Genomic DNA, 25,779 nt, shown 5'->3' on the forward strand with positions numbered 1-25,779 from the left:
TTTATTAATTATTTATATTTTATATATTAACTTTTAATAATAAAAGAGAATTAAATAATTTAAAATTAAGAGTTTAAATAAGGTTATTATATTAAATATTAAAGTTATATTTTATTAATTTATTAATAAATAAATAAAGATTTTATATAATTAATATTTTTATAATTTTAATTTATAAAATAGTTATATTAAAGTATTAAGTTATAATTTAAATTTTAAGATTATTATATTAATTATATTTAATAAATATTTTTATATTTTAAATTAGTAGTATTATATAATAATATTTTATAATAAATATTAAGGTTATAAGTATTTATAGAGTAAGAGGATATTATTTATAAATTTAATTAGTTAAAATATATAAGTTAATATTTTTAATACTATATTATTATAATTAATATTAGAGACTTTATTATTAATTAATTAATTTATTTTTATTATAAATATTATATTAATTAATAAAAGCTTTAAAGATTTATATATAAAATATTATTATAGTTTTAAATTAATTTTAATATTTATAATAATATTAAATAATTTATTAAGAGATATTATTAAAGTATTATTAAAAGAATTTATTAAAAGTAATAATTATAATATAATTAAAATATATAGTTAATTATATATTTATATTATAATAAATATTATATTAATAAATAAATAATAAAGAAAACTTTTATAAGATAGTATATTATAATAAATATAATAAAAGCTTTAAAGATTATTAGTTTTTATAAATAAAATAAAGGTTAGTATAATTATAATAGGAATTTTATATTTATTTTAAAATAAATAATAGTAAGTTGTTAAGTTATTTAAAGATTTATTAATATAAAGTAAAAGGTAGATTAAGGATTATTTATTTTTTAAATAGTTAATTTATAGAGAGAAATTTATAAATTTAATAATATAATTTTAAAATAATTAAAATTGAAGATTATATATAAAAGGTAATTATTTATATAAAAACTATATTTAATTTAAATATTATAGTTTTTATAATTAAGAGTTAATTAATAAAGTATATATTAATATATATTATAATTAAATTATATAATGTATATATAAAAAGTATAGTTATTAAGTTTTTTAATATAATATTATTTTTAAAGTTAAAATTTTATTAATTTAGTAAAATATAAGTTATAAAAGGAGGAAGTATAGAGGATTATATAGAAAAGTTATAAAATTAATTATAAAGTATAGTTAAAAGAGAAAAGAAATTAATATAAATAAAGTTAAGGTTTAAGTAAAAGAGATTTTATATATTAATATAATAATAATAAATAAAAGATAATTATTATATATATATAAAATAAATATAGGTTTAAAATACTTACTTTTAAAATAAGAAAACTTAATATAATTTATATTAATTAAATTTTATATAATATTTTTATAAAAGTAAAAGTTATTTTAATAATATAAATATAGGTTTATTATTATATATATATTAAGTTTATTTTATTAGAATTTATATTATATAAAAATACTTTTATTATATATAAATATAATATTTTATATTATTATTTAAAGGTTAAATAAAGTAAACTATTTAATATATTACTTTTAAAATTACTTAAATAGTTTAAAAGAATTAAAATATATTAAGTTTTTTATATTTATATATATCTTTTATTATTATTAAAAGTTAAATAAAATAATTATTTAATATATTACTTTTAAAACTATATATATTATAATTTAAATAAATTAAGATATATAATTATTTATTTAAATAAATATATAATTATAAAATAAATTATAATTAATATATATAAAGTATAATATAGATTATAATATATATAATAAAAGATTTTATATACTTTTATTATAATAAAATAAAATTATTTATTTAAATTATAATAAAGTATATAAATAAATTAATAGTTTAATATTAATTATAGTAAGTAAATTAATATTAAAATATTATAAAATTTAAAATATATTTTTAATTAAAGTTTAAAAATTAAATATTTATAAATATATTATATATTAATTAATGTTTAAAGTATATAACTTAATAATTACTAATTTAATATTTAATTAAAGTTTAAATAGTTTTATAATAAAGTTTTTAATAGTTTAATAATTATTAACTTAATATTTAATTATATTTAAATAATTTATAATAAAGTTTTTAATAGTTTAATAACTATTAACTTAATATTTAATTAGGTTTAAATAGCCTTATAATAAGGTTTTAATAGTTTAATAATTATTAATTTAATATTTAATTAAAGTTTAAATAGCCTTATAATAAAGTTTATAACTTAATAGCTATTAACTTAATATTTAATTAGAATTTAAATAGCTTTATAATAAAGTTTTTAATAGTTTAATAATTATTAACTTAATATTTAATTAAAGTTTAAATAACCTTATAATAAGGTTTATAATTTAATAATTATTAACTTAATATTTAATTAAAGTTTAAATAACTTTATAATAAAGTCTTTAATAATTTAATAACTATTAATTTAATATTTAACTTATAGTTTCTATAGTCCCTTTAACTATTTTTATTTATTAATATATTTTAATAAACTTTAATAGAATATATATTAAAAATTTATTTATATAAAATTTTAAAAATTAATTTATAGGTTTTAATTATTATATACTATTAAAGACTTTATAGAAATAAATCATATTAATAAAAAAGTTTTATTATAATAAATAATAATATTATTTTTTTAAAAGTTTTATTTAAATAAAAAAGTTATAATAAATTAATATAATATAATATAATATAATATTAACTTATTATATAAATATTTAATAATAAAAGTTACTTTAAACTTTAAAGGTATATTTATATAATATAAATTTATTAAAAGTAGTTATATAATATATTATAAATTTTATAATTATAAAATTATATTATTTAATAGATTTTTTAAAATATATATTTAAATATATATTATATATAATATATATACTTATTATTTTAATATTATTTATATAAAGTTATTTTATTTTATAAAATTATATTATATTTAAAATATTAAATATAAAAGTAGTTATATAATATATTATAAATTTTATAATTATAAAACTATATTATTTAATAAATCTTTAAATATATTTTAATATATATTATATTTAATATATTATTTATTATAATAATATTTATTTATATAGTTACTTTAATTTATAAAACTATATTATATTTATAAAATATTAAATATAAAAGTATTATAATTTATTATAAATTTTATAATTATAAAATTATATTATTTAATAAATCTTAAAATATATATTTTAATATATATTATATTTAATATATTATTAATTAATAAAGTATATTAATTTATAAAATATTAATAATAATATAAAATAAATATAATTAATAATAATAAAGAAATACTTTTATTATTTATAATAATTATTTTATAAGAATTTAAAATTTTATTTAAGTTTAAATAATATATATATTAAAAGATAAGTTTAATAATTATAATTAATTTTTAAATTTATATATAAATAAATTTTTAATATATTTTTATATATTATTAAAAGTATATTAATAGATAATATAATATTAAAAGATTATAAAAGGGAGAAAAAATTAAAATAATTATAACTTTAATAAAGTTAAAAGTTTAAAATACTTTTAATATTTATAATAACTATTATATATTATTTAATTAATAATTAAATATATTAATATTTTAAATTATTTAATAAATATATTAAAAATTATTTAATTAATAATTAAATATATTAAAAGATTATTTAATTAATAATTAAATATATTAAAAGATTTTAAATTATCTATAATATAATTAAAGAATAAACTATTTATAAATATATTAAATAATTATTTAATTATAATTAAATATATTAAAGGATTATTTAATTAATAATTAAATATATTAAGGATTTTAAATTATTTATTAAATATATTAAGGATTTTAAATATTATTAATATATTAAAAATTATTTAATTAATAATAAACTTATAAGGAATTATTTAATTAATAATTAAATATATTAAGGATTTTAAATTAATTATTATATATATTAAGAAATTATTTAATTAATAATTAAATATATAAAAGATTTTAAATTAATTATTATATATATTAAAACTATTTAATTAATAATTAAAATATTATATGAATTTTAAATTAATTATTATATATATTATGAATTATTTAATTAATAATTAAATTATTAATATTTTAAATAATATTTAATATATTATAAGATTATTTAATTAATAATTAAATATATTATAAATAATTAAATATTTTATAATAATAATAAGTTTATTAAAGTAATTATTAAAAGTTATATATATAATTTATTTAAAGTTTTAATATATTTTATTATTTATTACTTAATTTATATTTAAATAAAAATATTTAGTTTATTAAATACTTTATTTTTAAATATATAATATAATGATTTTATATATATAGTTTTTAAAATAATAATTAAATATATAAAGTTAAAAATAATAAAATTAAAAATAATAAAGTTAAAAATAATAGTTAAAAATAATAAAGTTAAAAATAATAAAATTAAAAATAATAGTTAATTTAATATATATATATTAAAAGATAAATTTAATAATTATAAATTAATTTTTAAAATTTTATATTATTTAATTTTTAATATAATTAAAATTATAATAAAGTTTATTAAAATATTTTAATAGGTAAGATAAAGTTAAAATTATAAAAAATTAATAAAAAGATAAAATAAATATTAATAGACTTTTAATAGTAATTTTATTAAATAATTATTATAAATATTATAAAAATTAAGATTAATTAAAATAATAATATTAAAATAATAATATATATATTAAAAATAAATTTAATAATTATAAATTAATTTTTAAATTTTTATATTTTAATTTTTAATATAATTAAACTTATAATAAAGTTTATTAAAATATTTTAATAAGTAAGATAGTTAAAGGATTATAAAAATATATAAAATTATAAAAGTTAAAGCTTATTTTAACCTTTAATAGTAATATATTTTATAGTATTTAAAAGAGGATATTTAGTTTATTAAATATTTTATTTTTAAATATAAATTTTATTAAAAGTAATTTTTTTATTTTATTAAATTTAAGTTTAATTTATTTTTATATAATATATTTTATAATTATTAATAAATTTTATTAAAATAATAGTTAATAATTTTTTAAAAGTATAAAGTATTAATATAAATAACTTTTTTATAAAGTTAAGATTTTTTAAAGGTTTATTTAATAAAAGTAAATAATAAGTTAAATTTAAAGGTTTTAATAGTTATTTAAAACTTTATTATTAGTTTTATTTAAAAGAGGAAGTTTAACTTTTAATTTTTTATTTCTAAATATAAACTTTTATATAAAATTAATTTTTATTTTATTAATTATTAATAATTAACTATATTTAAGTTATTTTTATATAAAGTATTTTATAAATTAATAAACTTTATTAAAATAGTTAATAGTTTTTTTAAAATATAGTAATTAATATTAATTTATTTTTATAAAATTAAATATATTTAATTAAGTATATTTAATAATATTTTTAAAATTAATAAATAATAAATAATAAATTAAATTTAAAATATTAATAGTTTAATAATTTTAAAATTTAAAATATATAATTTTATATTATAATATTTAAAGTTTATTTTATATTTTTATTTTTAATTATATATTTTTAATAATTTAATAATTTAATAACTTTAATTATAAAAGTTTATAATTAAAATAATATTATAAATAAATTTATTTTAATAATTTTATTAATAATATATATATAACTTAATTATATATATATTTTTATAAATATTAATATTTTTATTAAAATATATAAAATAAATAATAAAATATTATTTATTTAATAAATATTAAATAATTATAATTATTAAATATAACTCTTTAAAATATTTATATAATATTTTATTTATTATAATAATACTTTAAAAATATTATTATAAAATAAAAGTTTAATTTTAAATTATATTATAAAGTATTAATTATTATTAATTAATTATTTATTATTTATAAATTAAAGGTTAAATAGAGTTTAAAGAGTTATTTTATTTATAAAATATTTTTATTTAGTTAATTTATATAAATTTAAATTTTATATATTAAATTATTTTTATTATAAATAATATTAAATTTTATATAATATTAAATATTTATTAATTTATTAAAATATAAAAGGGTTTATATATATTTATATTTTAAATTAATACTTTATTATAAATATATAATTTATTATAAAAGTTTTTATTTATTATATTTTTAAGATTATATATATATAATATAAATATTAAAAGTATTAATATTTAAATATTATTATTTATATTATATATTATTTATTATTAATTTAATATAGTTTATTAATTTTAAAATAAGAAATATTAAAAGTATTATTATTTAAATATTAATATTTTTATTAACTTTTATAAATATATTTTAAATATTTATTAATTTTAATTATTAATATTTATTATTTAAAGTTTAAATTAAAGTAAAAATTATAATTATATTATAAATTAATATTATTAAAATTATTTTAAAATATTATTATAATTTTACTTTAAGAATTATATAAAGCTATTTTATTTTAAATATTAAAATAGAAATTTATTTTTATTTTAAATATTAATAAAAGTTATTTTATTTTAAATATAAAATAAAATTTTAAGATATATTTAAAGTTATTTAAATAGAAATTAATAAATAAACTTTATTTTTTTTAATAATATTTTTAAATATAAATTAATTTTTAGTTTTTTTATATATTATATATAATAGATTTAATAAGTTTAATTTAAAAAAGAATATTATTTAATTAAAACTTAAGTTTTAAGTTATAAAAGAATATTTACTTTTATAAATTTATATTTAAAGTATTTTTAACTTTATTAATTAATATTTATTATTAAAATTTAAATTAAAGTAAAGATTTAAAGTTATTTAATAAACTTATATTATTATTAAAAATATTATTATTATAATTTTATTTTAGGATTATTTAAAATATTTTTTTTATTTAGGATATTATATTTAAGTTTAAATAAAAGAAAAAGAAAGTAAAAAAGATAAAAAGAGTTAAAATAAAATTAAATATATTTTATAATAATAATATTTATTATAAAAATAATATTAAATTATATTATAAATATTAATTATAATATTATTAATAATTAAATAATTTATAAAATAAATAAAAAACTCTTTATATTATAAATTAAATTATTTAATATAAATAAATTTAATATATTTATTAAATTTATTATATATAATTTAATTTTTATAAAGTTTTTATAATATTATATTAATTTAACTTTAAAATTTATTTTTTTAAAATATATAATTTATTATATATTCTTTTATTAATAATTAATTTTATATAAAGTTATTATAAATAAAATATAAAAATATTATAATATTATTTTTATTATTATTATTTTTAAGGATATTTAATTTATTAATATTTTATTTTTAAAAGAGATTTTAATAGTATAATTTAGTTTTATATATTTATTATAATAATATTAAAAGTAATATTATATAATAATAAATTATATTACTATTTTTAATTTATTTATAAATTAAAGGTATAATTAAATTATATAAAGTATTTAAAGGTATAAATATTATATTTATTTATATTAATTATATTTTAATATTATATTATTATATATATTATATATAAATATTTTATATTATATTATTATTATAAAATTAAAACTTAAAATAATAAAAATAATAATAAAAGATAATAATAAAAAAATAATAAAAAAAGATATAATAAAAATAATAATAAAAAGATAATAATAAAAATAATAATAAGAAAGATAATAATAAGGAAAATAATAAAAATAAATATAATAATAAAAATAATAATAAAAATAATAATAAATAAAATAAATAATAATAAATAAAGATAATTATTATATAATAATAAATATATTATTAAAAGTATATATTAGTTTTAATAATTATTTATAAAATTAAAATTAAAAATAGTATTTAAAGTTAAATAAAAGAAGTATTTAAATTTATAATTTTAAAATATAATATTAAATATTTTATATATATAATAATTAAAATATTATAAAAATATATATTAATTTTAATAATAATTTATAATAATTAAAATTAAAGATAATAATAAAAATAATATTATATTATATTAAAAGTTTATTATAAAAAGTTAAATAAATAAAAATAAAATAATAATATATATTATTTAATTAAAATATTTTAAATAATTATTATAAGAATAAAAAAATTAAAAATAAGTTATAAAGAAAAAGTAAAAAGAGATAAATATAATATAAATTATAAAGATTTTAAAATAAAAAAGTAAAAGAAATATAATTATTTTTTAAAAGAATAAAATATTATTAAAAATAATAAGATTAAAAATAAAAAAAAAAAGAAAAGAAGAAAAGAAGAAATAAAAAAAAGAAAAAAAGAAAGAAAATAAAAATAAAAAAGAATATTAAAATAAAAACTTTTAATAACTATATATTAAAGTTAAAAGTATAATAAAAATAATAGAGATATAATAATTATTTATAAAGGTAAATAATTTTTTAATATATTTAAAATTTAAATAAATTATTTAATTTTTTAAAAAGAAAATTTAAAAATTATTAATATTTTAATAGTTTATATTAACTTTATATAAATAAATAAATTATAAATAAGTTTATTTTAATTAGAAATAAATTTTAAAGAGAATTAAATTTAATTTTTATTATTATTTATAATAATAATAAAAATATATTATATTTTTAAAGAGTTTATATAGTTTTTATAATTTAAAAAAGAATTATATAAGCTTTTTAAAAATATAATATAAAAGTAATATTTATATTTAAAGTTTATTAAAAATTAAAGAATTATTAATAAATTAAATATTTTAATTTAAATTTAAAATTTTATTTAATTTTAAAAGTTTTAACTAATTATTTATAAAATAGAATATTTTAATAATTAATAATTTAATAAATATAAATATTTTAAACTTATTAATAAATATATTAATTTTAAAATAATTTAAATAATTAAAGTTTATTTAAAAGAAAATTATTAATAAATTAAACTTTTAATTATAAAATAATTAATATTATAAGGTTTAATTATTAATATTAGTTAAAATATAATATTAAATATAAATATAAAAATTTAAATTAATTTATATAGTTTATTTAAAAAGTATATATATAAATATAATTAAAGAATTTAATTATAATAATATTAAATTAAATATAAAATTATTAAATATATTATTAATAAAATAAATAATATAAAATAAATAATATAATTATAATTTTAAATAAATTAATATTAAAATATAAAGTTAATATTATTAATAAATTTAAAATATTATAATTAGTTTTAAAAATTAAAAAGAAATAATATTTATATTTATATAATTTATTTTTACTTATAATTAAAAGATAATTTTAATAAAATAATAATTTAAATATTTTTATTATAAAATTAAAATTAAAAGATATTATATAAAATATAAATAGTTTAAAAAGAAATAATATAATAATAAAGTTTTAAAAAATAAAATAAAAATATATTTATAAATTATAGTAAAAGTTATTAATTAAAATTATAATATTAAATATTTATATTTTAAGTTTTAGTTTTTATAAATTATATTATATATTATAATAATTAAAATATTATATTTTATTTATTATATTTAATATAATAATATTAATATATTATTTTTATTTAAAATATTTTTATAATATAATATTTATTATATTATATTAAAGTAAAGAGTTTTATATTTATATAAATTTTTTTAATATAATTATTAATTTATAAATTATTATTAAGTTATAATAATAGTATTTATTAATATATTTTTATATTTTAATTATATAATTAAATATTTTATTTTTATAATTTTTTTAATTTTATATTTTAATTATTATTTTTATTAAAATAGTTTAAACTTAAAAGTCCTTAATTTATAATAGTATTTATTATTTTATAATTAATTAATAAATATAATAGTTTATTTAAATTTATTATTATTTTATTTATTTAATTAAAATTATAATTAATACTTTTATTTTAATATTTTATTATATTAATATATTATTTAATAATATAATTTATATATATTTCTTTAATTTAAAAATTTATTAAATTAATTTATATTTTTATTAAATTTATTAATTAATATTTTTATATTAATTTTATATTATTTAATATTATTTATATATTTTAATAAATAGTTTAATTTAGTTTTTTTATATATTTTTTAATTTAAAAGATATTTTATAGTTTATTTATAAAATATAAATAATAATAAAAGTATTTTTAATTATAATATATTAAAAGATAGTAATATAAAGTATATTAATATAAATAGTTAAGAAAATATAATAAATAAATAAATATATTAAATAAGTTTAATAAAATATAAAAAAAGAAAATATAAATTATATTTAATTAATATATATATTTTTATATTTAATTAAAATTAATTTTTAATTAAATAAATAATAAGATAATATTAATTTAAAAGCTTTTAATTAATAAAATAAAATTTAAATTTAAATTTAAATAATTTAAAAAAATAATATTAATTTATTATAAAATATTAAAAGTTTAATAATAAATTTATTATTAAATTAATTAAAAAAATAATATAATTAAATATATTTATTAATTATATTTAAACTAATAATAAAGTTTATATTTTTTATAATTAACTTTAAATAACTTTTTAATTAATAAAATAAAATAAAGTTAATTAATTTTAAGAGATAATATTAAATTTATTATAAAGAGATTAAAAGCTTAATAATAAGTTTATTATTAAATAAATTAAAATAGTATAGTTAAATATATTTATTAATTATATTTAAATTAATTATAAAGTCTATATTTTTATATTATAATTTTTTTATAATTTTATTTATTAATATAATTTAATATAGTAAATAAAGTATTAAACCTATATATATAGTAATTTATTTTTATTTTAAATTTATTTTTAACTATTTAATTTTTATTTTATAAAAGATATAATTAAAATATTATAATTTTATTTAATTATAATAAATTTTATTAAAATAGTTAAAATTTTATTAATAAACTTTAATAATAATATTAATATATATAATAATTAAATATTTATTAAATAAGAAATATAATAATAAAAGGTTTTATTAAAATTATATTTTAATAAAACTTTAAAACCTTAACTTTTTAAATAATTAATTTATTAAAATAAAATTATAACTTTAATAATAAAAGTTTAAAAGTATTTATTTTTATTTAATAAATATTATTATATATTTAATTATAAATAAATAATTAAATATATAAAAGTTTAAAATAATTTATTATAACTAATAGTTTTATAAAATATAAAAGTTTTAATTATTATATCTAATTAATATTAATATAAATAAAAGTTAATTATTAAAATATATTATTAATTTTTATTATAATATAAGCTTTATAAATATATAAATAATTTATAATATATTAAAAGCTTTTATATAAAGAGAGATAAGTTAATTTAAACTTTATATTATAATAGTTTTATAATAACTTTATTATAAAATTAAAAATTATTAATAATAAATAATAAAGAATATTAATAAATTATATTAACTTTTAACTATTATAGCTTTTATTAAAATATTTTTAAACTTTTAAAGTAATATAATTAAAAATAAAAAAATATTTATTATTATTATATATATACTTTTAATAACTAAATTATATCTTTAAATAATAATAAAAACTTTTATAATTAATATATAAAGTATATTAAAATATATTATATTTAAAAGAATATTTAATAGATATTTTAATAATATATTAAATTATTATATTTTAAATATAATTAATTACTTTATTTTTAAATATTATTATTATTATTAAAAGTTATTTTATAAATAATATATCTATTATATATATAATAAAAAATTTTAAAAACTTTCTTTTACTTTTAAATATTTTTATTATATTAAAATATATTAATTTTATAAATATTATTTAATATTTATTAAATATTATTAATATATAATAATTTAAATATTTAAATATATTTATATATAATATTACTTTTAATAAGTTTTATATTTATTAATTAAAATTATAATAATATTAAACTTTTTAAATTATAAAATTAAATATATTAATATTTAACTTATTAATAAAAGTTAAAAAGTAAATATAAAGGTAATATTTAAATATTATATTAATAATATAAAATAAATAAAAGGTTATATTAATTAATAAATATAAAATTATAAAAGAATAATAGATTATTAAAAGTTATAAAATTAAATTACTTTAATTAAAAAGAATATAATATATTAAATATAATATTTATTTATATAAAAATTAATAGATAATAATTTAATTAAAGTATTAAAATATTTAATAAATAATTAACCTTAAAAACTTAATTATTAAGAAACTTTTATTAATTAATATCTTTAAATATAATTTATTTATAAAATATATAAATTAATAATTTTAATTTATTTAAAATTAATTTATAAAAATATTATATTATTTTAATAATATAATATAATAATTTAAAATAATAAATAATTATATAAATTATTTATTTTAATAATTTAAAAATTTAAAATATATTAAATATAAAATAAATAATTAAAATATAATTAAAAATATTTATTTAATATTTATTTATTTTTTAATTATAAATTAAAAAAATAATTTATTTTATATAAAATAAATAGCTTTTTAACTTTCTTATATTTATTTTAATTATATTTTTAAATTATTTTAATATTTTTTTTAATATTTTTAAATATAAATTCTTTTAAAATAATATTATTATTATTTAAAATATATTAGATAATAATTATATTATAATAAATTATTTTAAAATAATTAATAAATATTATATATTTATAATATTTAATTTAAAAGGTTATATTATTTAAAATAATAATTATTAGTTTTTATAATATTATAAAAATTATAATTATTAAATTAGTTTTAAATAATAGATATTAAAGTTATTTAATAAAATTAATTAATATATTATAATATTAAATAATAAAGTAAAGTTTTTTTAAAATTAATAATTATATATTATAAATATAATTTAATATATTAATTTATTAAATTAAAGTACTTATAATAATATATTAATATTTATTATTTATAATATAATAAAATAAAAAATAGAGAATAAAGGAGATTTATAAATTATTAAAATTAAATTAAGTATATTATTATAAAAAATAAGTATTAATATTTAAATAAAGTAAATAGATAAATAATAAATAACGTTTTTATAATAAAGTAATAATAGTTAAAATAATATAAAATAATATATAATAATTAAATAAATAAATAGTAATTATTTTAAATTTTTATTTAATATTTATTATTAATTTAATAAATATAAATTAAATATATTATATATTAAATATTAAAGTTAATATAGGGTAAGTTTAGTAATTATATAGAATTATATAGGTTTTATATATAAATCTTATATTAATAAATAAATAGTAGAAATTAATAAATAAATATAATTATTAAGTAAGTAAATATAGCTTTAAAATTATATAATTAATATTATTATTTATAAAATATTATTTTTTATATAATATTATTTATATAATATTAATATATAATAGAAATTAAAATTATTTTTAATATAAAATATAAATATTTAAAATATTTAAATATTATAATAATTAATATATTTATATTAAAAAGTCTTTATATATTATTAAAAATATATAAAATAAAATATAATAAATTATTAAATTTTAAATTATTATATTTTTATAATATTTATTATATAAATTTATAAATAATATTATTAATATTTTAATTTTAATATTATAAAAATTAATAATATATAATTATAAATTAAACTTTAAAATTAAATATATAAAAAATATTAAAAGTTATAATTTTTAATTTAAATTATAATAATATTTTATCTTTTAAATATAAGTTAAAAGATTTATAATTATAAAATTTAATTAATTTTATTTAATTATTTTATTATATTATAACTTTATTTATTTTAATTTATAACTTTTTCTTAAACTTTTTAATATTTTTCCTAAAAGATTAAATTTAAAAAGCTTTTAAGTTTAAGTTTAAAATTTTATAGATTTAATTTCCTTTAAATTAATTTATAACTTTAACTTTAAAAATATATTAACTATTTTAAATATTAATAACTTCTTTAAAATAAAATTCTACCTTTATATAGTTATAAATATAATTATTATATAGTATTTTTATAAATATTAGATTATAACTAAAGTAGTATAGAATATAATTACTTTATTAAAATAAGGTTATCTTTATTAATATATAGTAAATTAAATAACTATTTGTATTTTACTTATAATATAATAGAGTTATAAATAATTATACTAAATAAAGTTAAACTTTAAAGAATAATAACTTTATTTTTATCTATTTTAATTAAATTATTTAAATTATATAATAATATTATATATAATAATTTAATAATATTAAAATTAATTTATAATTTATAATAACTTAATTTTAATAAATTAATAATATTAGTTTAAATAAATTAAATATAACTTAAAATATTAATATAAAAGATATTTTAATAATAAATATATATAAATATAAATTATAGTATTATAAATTTTATATAATAAACTTAATTAAGTAATTTTAAAAATATATTATATTTTATTTTAAAACTTTAATATTTACTTTTAATTTTAATATTAAAACTAAAAATATAAATAATTTATAATAAATATTTATAAGTTATTATATATTTTTAAATTCTATTATTAAAATTAAATAAAATAATTAAAGTTTTAAAGAAATAAATATAATATATTTTTAAAAGATTAATTTAATAATTTTATTATATAAAACATTTTATAATAATTTTATAATTTATATTTATAATATTATTTATTATATTAAAATTTTTTATATTATTATATTAAATTATATTAATTTAATAATATTATTAATTTATTTAAAGTTTAAACTATTTTAAACTATTAGTTAATTTTAATACTATTAAATACTATATATAAAATTACTATATAACTTAAACTTTTATAATATAAATTAATTAAAATAAATAAAATAAAGCTTTATTTTTAAAATTCTAACTTTATTTAAATAAATATTTTTTTAATAAACTTAAAAGATAAATGAAACTATTTAAAAGTAATTACTTAATCTATTATATAAATTAAAATATAATTAAATAAAGTAATTATACTTTTATTATTTAAGTTTATAATTTTAATAACTTTATAAAAAGTAATAATTATTAATAATTAAATTTATAATTATATAAAAGTAAATTTTTATTTTTAAAAAGCTATTAATATTTAAAATAATTAATATATTTTTAAAAGTTAAAGATTATAAGTTAATTTTAAATAAATTAAAACTTATAAGAATTTTAAATTTAAACTTAAAAGTATTTTTTTGTTTAACTTTTAAAGAGAATAATATTAAAAGCTTAAAAAAGTTTAAATAAAGTTGAACTAAGTTATAATAATATAAATTTATTAATTAAAATTAATTAAAAATTATAATTATAAATTTTAATTTTATATTTAATAAAGAATAAATATTTATAATTTTAATATTATATTATTTAAATAAAATAGGAATTTTAAGTTTAATTATATTATTAATTTTAATATTATATAATTATTATAATAATAATAGATATATTATATAATAATAGGATCTTTAGTTATAGCTAACTTGAACCACGGGGTTGTCGCCTCGGCACGGCGCGCCATTCCCAGCTTGACGGAGCCGAGCTATGATCCACGCTATACTAATAACTTGCCGCACGTCATGGACTCATTCAGGGTACACAGTAGTGTGGCGCGGCTCTGTACCGAGCGGCCTGGGCACCGATGGATGTGTACTACATCGTGCCCTGGCCCCTGAGCCCGATACCGGCTCTACATTCCTGTTGACCACAGTTGTGTGTCTCGAATTGTCTTGTGTCTCGAATTTGCGCGTGATTTTTCATGCCTACGTGGCCCCCGCCATCATGAGGAAGTCGCGGACTCACAAGTTATAGTAACCCAGTTTGGTGCCCAGCAAGTTGAATGTAAACCTGTCGCATTTCACATGGCATTTTTATCAATCAGGCGCAGATAACAGCACGGGGTACCCCAGCCGGACGCTACCATGATTCATGTGGATCTTTCGGACACACTTTCGGCCATGTCATCGATCCGCCATCGCTCACTCCTTTAACCTCGGCATCTCTAGCACACACTCGGACGTCCAAGCCACTCGTGCTGTTACCAACTGCATTCCTTAACCCATCCCTTTCCCCGATGTGTTGCTGATCACGATCCCGCCGCAGTCACCTCAGCACCACCACCAAAAGCAAAGACCCACAATGCCTCCGAATCCAGACTGGGTCAAGCAGCTGAAGCCGGCGTCTCCCCAAGGGGCTGACATCCTCGTGGAGGAGCGGGCCAAGAGCAACATTGACGTCGACCAACTCGCCGAGTTCCTCTTCACCAAGAAGACCCTGGAGCAGAAGGATGCAATTGTGAAGGCGCTCTCTTCAGAGCCCGTCTTCGACAAGTCCAAGAACTATTTCCAGAGCCGTGAGGACCGCTTCGTGGCCGCCCTGGCCCGCGGCAAGCGCATCGAGCAGCTCTCGCGCAAGCACAAGTGGTCCCAGGATGAGTTCGACTACGCATACCAGCTCACCGGCGAGGCCACGCCTTTGGCCATGCATTACAAGATGTTTATCCCCACGATTCGCGAGCAGGGCACGCCAGAGCAGCACAAGCTTTTCCTGGAGAAGGCACAGAAGTTCGAGATCATCGGCTGCTACGCGCAGACAGAGCTGGGCCACGGCTCCAACGTCAGGGGCCTCGAGACAACGGCCACGTGGAACCCTGAGGACAAGACCTTCACGATGCACAGCCCTCACCTGACGGCGTCCAAGTGGTGGATCGGTTCGCTGGGCAAGGTCGCCAACCATGCTGTCGTGATGGCGCAGCTGGTGGTCAAGGGCAAGGCGTACGGGCCCCACCCCTTTATCGTTCCCATCAGGGACCTGAAGACCCACGAGCCGCTGGAGAATGTCCACATTGGAGATATCGGTCCCAAATTCGGCTTCAACACGGTCAGTAACAGCTCTTGGTGACAGCCACCGGACCTCGACTGACACCTCTGCAGATGGACAATGGCTTTTTGCTCCTTAACAACGTCAAGATCCCGCATGTGAACATGCTCTCCCGCTTCTCCAAGGTGGACCCCGAGACCAGCAAATACATCCGCCCACCAACCCCAGCTCTTGTCTACGGCACCCTGACCTATGTCCGAAGCACCATCGTGCTCGAGTCCGGCGCCGTCCTGGCTCGTGGCGTCACAATTGCCACACGGTACTGTGCGGTGCGCCGGCAATTCCAGGATCTCGACGCCAAGGGAAGCGACGTGGGCGAGAACCAGGTGCTCAACTACAGCATGGTGCAGTTCCGCCTGTTGCCCCTGCTTGCCGCGACCTTTGCCCTGCACTTCACAGGTCGCAACATGATCAGCTTGTACCAGGAGAACCAGAAGCGCCTGGCAGCCGGCAACCCGCCGCCCAGCAACGACTCCAAGCGACGACCCGGCCCCGAGGAGCTGACCCCCGGCGCAGACCTCCTCGCTGACCTGCACAGCACGTCCTGCGCGCTGAAGGCCTTCTCTTCCACCGTGGCGGCCGAGGGCCTTGAGGTCTGCCGCCGTGCATGTGGCGGACACGGCTACAGCTCGTTCAGCGGAATCGGCTCATACTACGCCGACTACCTGCCGACAGTGACCTGGGAGGGAGACAACTACATGCTCACGCAGCAGGTGGCGCGGTACCTTCTCAAGTCCGCACGCGCGGTGCTGAGCGGCAAGGCCGCCGACAACGACACGACACGGTTCCTCAAGGTCTTCCTCAAGCGCCAGGACATCGGCGCCGCCTTCGACGTGCTCGGATCGGACCAGGAGCTGGTGGACGCCTTCGCGTGGCGGGTGGCGTACCTGACGTTCGACGCGCTCAAGAAGCGCGACGAGGAGAAGCAGCCCTGGAACTCGCTGCTGGTGGACTTCTACCGGCTGAGCACGGCGCACGCGCAGTACATGGTGGTCAAGAGTTTCAAGGACGCGCTGCACGGCCCGGGCATGGGCGGCGCGGTGGCCGACGGGACCAGGTCGGTGCTGCACACGCTGTTCAAGCTGTTTGCGCTGCACACCCTCGAGAAGGAGAGCAGCGAGTTCTTCAGCAGCGCGGCGACGACGATCCGGCAGATCTCGCTCGCGCGCAAGCAGGTCATGAAGCTGCTCGAGGAGGTCAGGCCCCACGCCGTGCGCCTCGTCGACGCGTGGAGGTTCCCGGACTGGCAGCTCGACTCGAGCCTGGGCCGGTATGACGGCCGCGTGTACGAGGACATGTTCTTCCGCGCGAGCACGCTCAACCCCCTCAATGATGTTGTGTATGACTCCAACCCGGACAGTCCTGACCTGATCAGGCGGGACAACCGGGCCAAGAGCAAGCTGTAATTGCGAGCGGAGGGGGAATGACGTGTTATTCATCATGCGACTCGTCAATGTGTCTGGTACTAGATTATGACAATACTTTTCAGAGATTTAAAGACATATACATATAGAGAGACAGAACTATCTACCTCATGGTTTTATATAGAATATGGACCACAGTATGTTTTGGTGAGTGAGTCGGCTTCGGCAATGTCATCAAGAACGCTCAGGGTGCTGTGCTATATATGAAGTGTGAGGTCAGGTAAAGACTTCAAGCCTTATCACCAAGCCAACATCTACTCACCTAGCAATTATATCCACTCACCTAGTTCCTATTAACCGCTTATTTAGTATTAAGTTTTCTAAATAACTCCCTTATATTTATAAGTACCTCTTAAGTTAATATTAAAAGACCTTATAGTATAATTTCCTTCTTTAATTTTTAATACTTTAAGTATAAACCCCTTTTTAATATACTTTTAAATATACTTTTTAATATATCTTTTAATATATCTTTTAATACTTTTTTAAGCCTTTTAATCTATATATATTTAAATATTAATTTAATATTAAAAGGTTAAAAGTTTAAAGAATTAAAAAGTTAAAAGAAGGGTTAAAAGGTTAGAAATAATATAGTTTTTATTTTTATTTTTTTATTTTTTAATCTTCTAATAATTAATTAATATTTAAATACTTAGTTAATATTTAAATATTTAGTTAGTAGGTATATTAGAAGGTATATTAAAAGGAGTGCTAAAAGGTGTACTAGAAGGGGTATTAAAAGGGGCTTATATTAAAAGTATTAAAAATTTAAAGAATCCTAGTTAGGTGTATAGTTTTATATAGATTCTATATATAAATTCTTGTATTGGGTGAGTGATTTAAAAAAAAACTAGGTGAGTGGATATAATTGCTGGGTGAGTGGATGTTGGCTCCTTGTTACCTGAGACGGTCCTCGCGACCTATGGCAAAAGAAGGCTCAAATTGTCTGCGAAGAATTGTTGATTCAAAACTAGAGTTGCCTAAGGAATAGTATGGGGGAGGCAGCGAAGCTGCAATCCCGCGTCGCGAGAGGTATGGAGGCCACTTGGGCTGATAAGATAAGCAGAGTGCACGGACCCACTGGTTGGTCCTGCGGGCGTTCAGCCCATGGCCCTGACATTACCTTTATTTAAAACTTCCGTTTTGTTTCGATATGATACAGCGGAGTTGACGGCAGTGAGTTCAGGTGGTCAGAGTGACGGAACCGCCATTTGCCAACTTTTAAAAAGGTCTGCCAGGGGCAATGTGTATACCTCAGGGCACATACGAGTGTGCACTGTGCATGCGATCCCCTCGTACAGAACGCTATGTCAAACCTCACTTATATTCTGTGCTATTATGGGAGACCCCAGGCTCACCCACCCTCCCAGGTCATACACGCGGTGGCGTTCTTACTCTGCGCCGCGCATCTCGGGCGGCGCAAGGAGGGCTGCCGTCGCAAGGAGGGCGTATCGGGGTGGTCCTTTGGGATCTTGACGTATTGCCTGGGGGCACGCGCCCGGTTAGCAACGACGTACTCGAGGGCTTCGTCGTCCCTTGCGAATGTCTGCCGCCACGGTGAGCTTACTCCTTGCCGCCCCGTGTCGGGCTGATTCCTAGCGCCCGGACACATCAGACGGCATCACTCAGCTTGCTTGTCAGATTGGGGCCGCAGTTTTCAAAGTCTTCGTGGGTGGTGATGTGACACGGGGGTCTTTTGCGTCCTCCACCATCCTGACCGGCCTCCGGCCAAGGACATATATTTTCTCGCTTTATTCATTTTCAGCATTGCGTCAATAACGGACGATCCGACGAAGTCTGGTGTGACTCTATTGCAGAACGAGCGTCGTGGTGTAATCCTTCGGGCTGTATACGGATTAAGAACGAAACCACCCAAGAACGAAATCGATACTGTTTGTTTTTTGAACGCTGGGTCTTGAGCGTTTGCAACTGTGTGATGGCGCCGCATACGCTCTATATATATATATATATATAAGGATTAGAAAGGAGACTACTTACAGGGCTACAGTAGAACCATGCTGAAAGAAAAGGGGAACACTTTTTTTTTCAAAAAAAAAAAAAAAAAAAAAAAGAACAACGAAATCGCTCTGTGTATCTAAATAGGGACTAATCAAGAACGTCCTTCATTCCTAGGTGGCCGGGTGTTTGAGGACGCAGCAGGGCTAATCGAACGACGGACACCACCAGCCTGCAGCGAAAACTGAATAGGTTCTCCATGGCGTGGCGTGCCGTCGCATTGACACTGTGATTGCCTTTTTACCTTTTTACGATTCACACACTGTCCCAACCCAAATACTTAGTGTCTACAATGGTCGATCCACTACCTTGTTAGCGAGGTGCCAGAAGGCCTAAGCGCCTACAAGTTCGCCAGATGACTCACCCGGGAACGGTAAAAACGTACCCGGGTACCACAGCGTATAATAAGGCCTGGTCCCCGCACTCCGATGTTTCGGCCCGTCGCTCTCATCAGCCGCACCTTTTTCGTGGTCACAGTCGACCACTAACAATCGACCTCTCACACCCGCTCATCCACCATCACCATATCGCAGCCTTCACAACCTCCACGATGGCGGACTCGAAGAAATCGAACCCAAGCGATGACTGCATGCTGCTGGCCCTTCCCAGAGAGCTGAGGGACGACATCTGTGAGTAACTAGATAGACACCCGTGGAGGTTTGCTCGCCCCTCCCGATCCAAGCTCCTTACCGGTCTCGGAAGGCTTCAGATGCCCTCTGCGGTCGATTAAAGGGACGCATTATTGGTTTAGATGGATTTTTTGTTTTTCGCATGACTGGAATCTAACACACCATACAACAGACAAACACTATCTACGAGTCGAAGGTGGTTATGTGTATAACTTTGAGGTCAGAGCCCCCCTTTCATTTATATGTCCCATGATGGTGGGCACGTGCTGAAAACCTATCACAGTCTGGCAAGCTCAGATGTGCCACTTCGACCGGGACTCGAGCGCCTATCGACTTGGAGCTTATGCTCTCGTGCCGGCAGATCGCAGCAGAGATGAGGGGCCTCGCACTGAAGACCAATGTCATCACCTTCCGCCCTGTTGCTCCCCCTGCGAAGCAGAGCAACTTGCAATATCTTCTCAACAGCAAGGATGAATGGTGGGACGCTGTCTTCCAAAGCCTCCAGGAGAAAAATTTCAACCACCCCTTACGCTCGTCTCGCAAGGACTGGTGGCCTGTGCCAAACTTTGACGAATCAATTTGCCGAACGGTGTCCGAAGAATTTCCCAAATTCGAGCCTCACTTACGGCTTATTCAGAGGTTGTAAGTTGCCACTAAATCATCTTTCCTTCCACAATGCAACCGTTGTTTTTCAATATTCTAAGCATGGCATGGCCCTCGCGTCTCACCTTGGTGATTGGCTGCGGCAAGACCCACACAACCTTTTTCCAGTCGTATTGACGTATGATCAAGACTAACTTGGCTCTCAGGGCTTCCGAACCTTCTAATTATGCCGCACGATTTGATGTCTTCAATGATGAAGAGCACGACTTCACAGGTCGACAAGTATACTGGCCAAACATAGGCTACCCCATCTACTGGGGCGAAGTGCCATCTCTTCAGCGGCAAGCAGCGCTAAAGACGCTGGAGCTGATCTCGTCACGAGAGTCCTGGTCAGAGAAGGCGTGGTCAGACGTGGAGGATGATCCTGGTTGGAGAGCAGGGTCTTATCGGGTTCCCACGACTGACCGTGCTGCTGATATTATCAGATATCACTCATTGTACAAGCCATGGACCATTATTGAAGACGCTGAAGGCGATGGGATTGAACATGATCGTCGCCATCCAGCACATTATCGTGATGAACATAAAACTCAGGAAGATTATGAACGCGAACCCCACGAAAACTTCGACCCACGCTATTGGAACAGACATTTCCTATCAGCCGCATCAATCGCCATCCACTTCCTGGAAAACATCCCAAGCCAGCGAAAGAATATCCGCAAAATCATCCTGGACGAGAGGTATCCCGGTCAGAACTTTTCCGAATGTCATGGCTTAGGCTTCATTGGGCTCTGTAAGGAAAACCCGGCCCTTCGTGTTGAACGGCGAGCCAATCTATGGACAAATGTCTGGCAGCCCGAAACCTGCCTCAATAACGACGGAATGACAGATTACTTCCTCACCGAACGTGTGGCTTGCTGGATAGTTGAGGCCTTGGCCCTCGCACCTGCCGGAATGCCCCAAGGCTCCTTCACGCTGGTGCTGGATGGGAATCCTGCCCCTGAACAATGTACGAAGCTCTTCCAGAGGGTCCAACGCGACGCGGCATGGCACACGGCCTTCTTGGAGACTTTCGATCGGGGCATCTTACACAAGGTTTCCTACGACGACATGAGGAGGACCGAGGGCTTTATGTATGTGGATTTTCCACCGGCCCTGCAGGATATATCTAGAGGCACTTGCCTTGCTGTTCGCGCAAACTTTGACGTTGGTGAGCCGATGGACGTTGAGGCCATGATTGAGGCGCACCGCGAATGGACACTGTCCGATTGGGAACGAGGGTGGGATCTCAGTACCTCGTATCAAACTTTGCCGCCTTTGCCGGAATGGAAAGTCATCTGTGACCTAAGGAATTCGCCAGAAGGAGTTCCGTGGTTTCGAGACTAGGAACGCCAAAGAGGTTCTACTTGATTCAGGAGATACAACCTTGAGATCTATCGGGGCCACCTGGGAATGCTGCTTGAGTTGTAAGTATACTGTGGCAGCTCTGTAACAGGAAGTAAATCTCAAGTGCTACACCGAGTGGGCCACCAGGAAACAGTGGGGAAAGAAAATGAACGATATGTCGTTTCCTCTTTCTTGAAGGATATCACGTCAGTTATTTCCATCCTAATCTTGAGCGTTTACCACTGTATGTAGGGGCCACGTGCATCTTACATGTATGGGGATCAAAACCATACCACCCTATTTCAATCCTCTGATGCACCTGAGATTCATAGTGAACACGGACGCCGCTCGTGCAGGCCCGTTGTTTAAGTTTTGGTCACAGTGTTGCTCTTGCACCCCGTAAATCAAGAGGGCCTCCTTCAAACAATGGTATACCTGGTTGGTCCCGCTTTGAAAGGGGGCGATAAGTAGAAAAAGAGCGTGCTCTCTTAGGCCAGACGTATGTCGGGGCGGAGTTTTGCTGACAGGGAATAACTAACGTCTGCGATGCTTTCGGTCACAAGACGTTGTAGGCCTCTCAGCCGAGACCCAGGACCCGATGCTCGCTTTCTTAGGTCAGTGAGCACACAGCTCCGCGTGGTCGGAAAGGAGAAAGCCCACCCTGCTCATCACCACTGAACTTTGGACAAGAATCACATCGAGAGCAAGGCAATGCACGCGGAGGAACTCATTTTGTTCCGAGACTCCCCAAAGACCCTGTCACTCCACCAACAAGCTCCTGCGCCCCTCCACTTGGACTTCCCATGTCCTCCTGCCTCAACAATAGCCCCGCCCCCCTGGATCTTTTTGAATTTTTTTGAAGCCCTCTTGCGAGGTGGAAGAGCATAAAAACTTCGCTTAGGTGGGTAACCTAATCCAAGTGGTTTCGTTTTTAATCCCCATATATGTAAAATGTACGTGGTGCCTTCATATAGTGGTAAACGCTCAAGACCTAGCGTTTAAAGAAATATAGTGCTAATAACAGTGGAAAGAGAATACAGTACGTCTGTCTGCATAATTAGTACGAATCAGTCATGAAGCAAGAAGAGAAACCACCAAAGCTGAAGGAAGTAGGAAGGGGCTTACGGGCACGTGGCTGAGCCTCATACCGCATAAACAAGCCATACCGTACGTTAGTAAGTACTAGAAATAGTTATTATAACTATCCTTTAAATAGGAAATCCCTTTTTTATAAGATTAACTTTAAGTATACTTAAAAAGGAAAGAATATTAACTTTTAAGTAATTAATTAATATTTTAATATACTTTTAATAATAAAAGACTTAAAAAAGAAAGATAGTTATAAAGAGAAGAAATAGACTTATAGAAGGACTTATAAAAGGGAAAAAAGTTATAAAGAGAGTATCTTCCCCTTTCCCTTCCCTTTTCCCTTCTTTTCTTCCTTTCTTTCTTTAACTTTAACTTTAACTAAGTTTTTTACCTTCCTCCTTTAAGTTAATTATTTAAATAGTTAGAATTAAGTTAATTAATTATATTTAAAAATTGAAAAGTAGAGTTATTAGAAATAAGCTAATAAAAGTTAAAGACTTAAAAAAGATTTAGTAGGAAGGGGAAGGAAAAAAATCTTTTTTAACTAGCTAATATATTTAAGTAGGAGACCTACCTTTAGGGATTTAAAAAAGAGTTACTTAAAAGGAAGGAACCTTTTTAATAAGTCTATATTTAGTTTAAAATTTAATTCCTTTTAATAACTACTTTTAGACTTTAAAATACCCTTATAATTTTTAAGGAATTATTTAAACTTAACGATATAGATTATTATAATTATTGGATTAAGATAAATATTATAGTGATAACCTTAAAGGAAAAGAAGTAGTGTAGTAGTTAAGAGGTAGTTAGAGGAATGTAGGTGGTTGTAGTGACTATTTCTAGTACCTACTAACGCATGGTATGGAGGCTGGAAGGCATTGCTCCCGACGGCGCCGCACTAGAACTTGACGATGAAAGTTAGTGGGTGTTGTTATCTCATGCCTTGGGGGAAAATTTGGGGACTTGCTCGTCGATATAAGTAGCCCAAGGGCTAATCTGCCACGATACTAGAGTCAACTTGAGTCATTTAGCCCAGCATATGACCCTGTGGGACCCGAAGGAGACAAAACCCCCAAGGAAAGTACTCACAGCCGGCAAAGCAGTCATACGGCGAGACTAGAATAGTCTCTAAAGCTGTCAGTCTGGTCCAACCAAAACTCATAATTGCTGGCATACCTCAAAATGGCCCCTATAAGAAGAAGCTGTAATCGCATTAGCAATGTGCGCAAAGCGGGCATGTCGGATTCACAGGCTTACTCACAATCCCACAACGTGAGACCCAGCAAGCTGGCTCTTCCCCATCAACACACTCGCTAGAACGGCACGAGTTAGTAAGACTTGTTGCAAATAGATCACATGGGGTAAAATGACTCCCCAAGGAGCTGCCGAAGAAGATACAACTTCAACACTGGCGGCATCCTCTGAACAAGAACAACCTGGAAAAGTAAAGGGATATTAGGGAAACTCACTCACATAGCCACCAAGATC

The 25,779-nt window shown here is 22.3% G+C and overlaps 2 protein-coding genes across 2 annotated transcripts; both read left to right on the forward strand.

Annotated features, from left to right (window-relative positions):
* The first annotated feature begins 16,230 nt into the window (after nucleotides 1–16,230).
* On the forward strand, nucleotides 16,231–18,680 carry KVR01_012175 (uncharacterized protein). The gene is made up of 2 exons (XM_044789891.1): nucleotides 16,231–17,144; nucleotides 17,198–18,680. Exons 1-2 carry the CDS (start codon nucleotides 16,404–16,406, stop codon nucleotides 18,548–18,550), a joined length of 2,094 nt encoding a protein of 697 aa, XP_044638753.1. The 5' UTR covers nucleotides 16,231–16,403; the 3' UTR covers nucleotides 18,551–18,680.
* Nucleotides 18,681–21,048: 2,368 nt separating this feature from the next.
* On the forward strand, nucleotides 21,049–23,359 carry KVR01_012226 (uncharacterized protein). The gene is made up of 4 exons (XM_044788709.1): nucleotides 21,049–21,213; nucleotides 21,386–21,432; nucleotides 21,497–21,855; nucleotides 22,023–23,359. The coding sequence occupies exons 1-4, from the start codon at nucleotides 21,135–21,137 to the stop codon at nucleotides 23,200–23,202; spliced, it is 1,665 nt and encodes a 554-aa protein (XP_044638804.1). The 5' UTR covers nucleotides 21,049–21,134; the 3' UTR covers nucleotides 23,203–23,359.
* Nucleotides 23,360–25,779: the final 2,420 nt, after the last annotated feature.

This window comes from Diaporthe batatas (assembly GCF_019321695.1).
Source record: "Diaporthe batatas strain CRI 302-4 chromosome Unknown Contig00018, whole genome shotgun sequence".
Lineage (NCBI taxonomy): Eukaryota > Fungi > Ascomycota > Sordariomycetes > Diaporthales > Diaporthaceae > Diaporthe > Diaporthe batatas.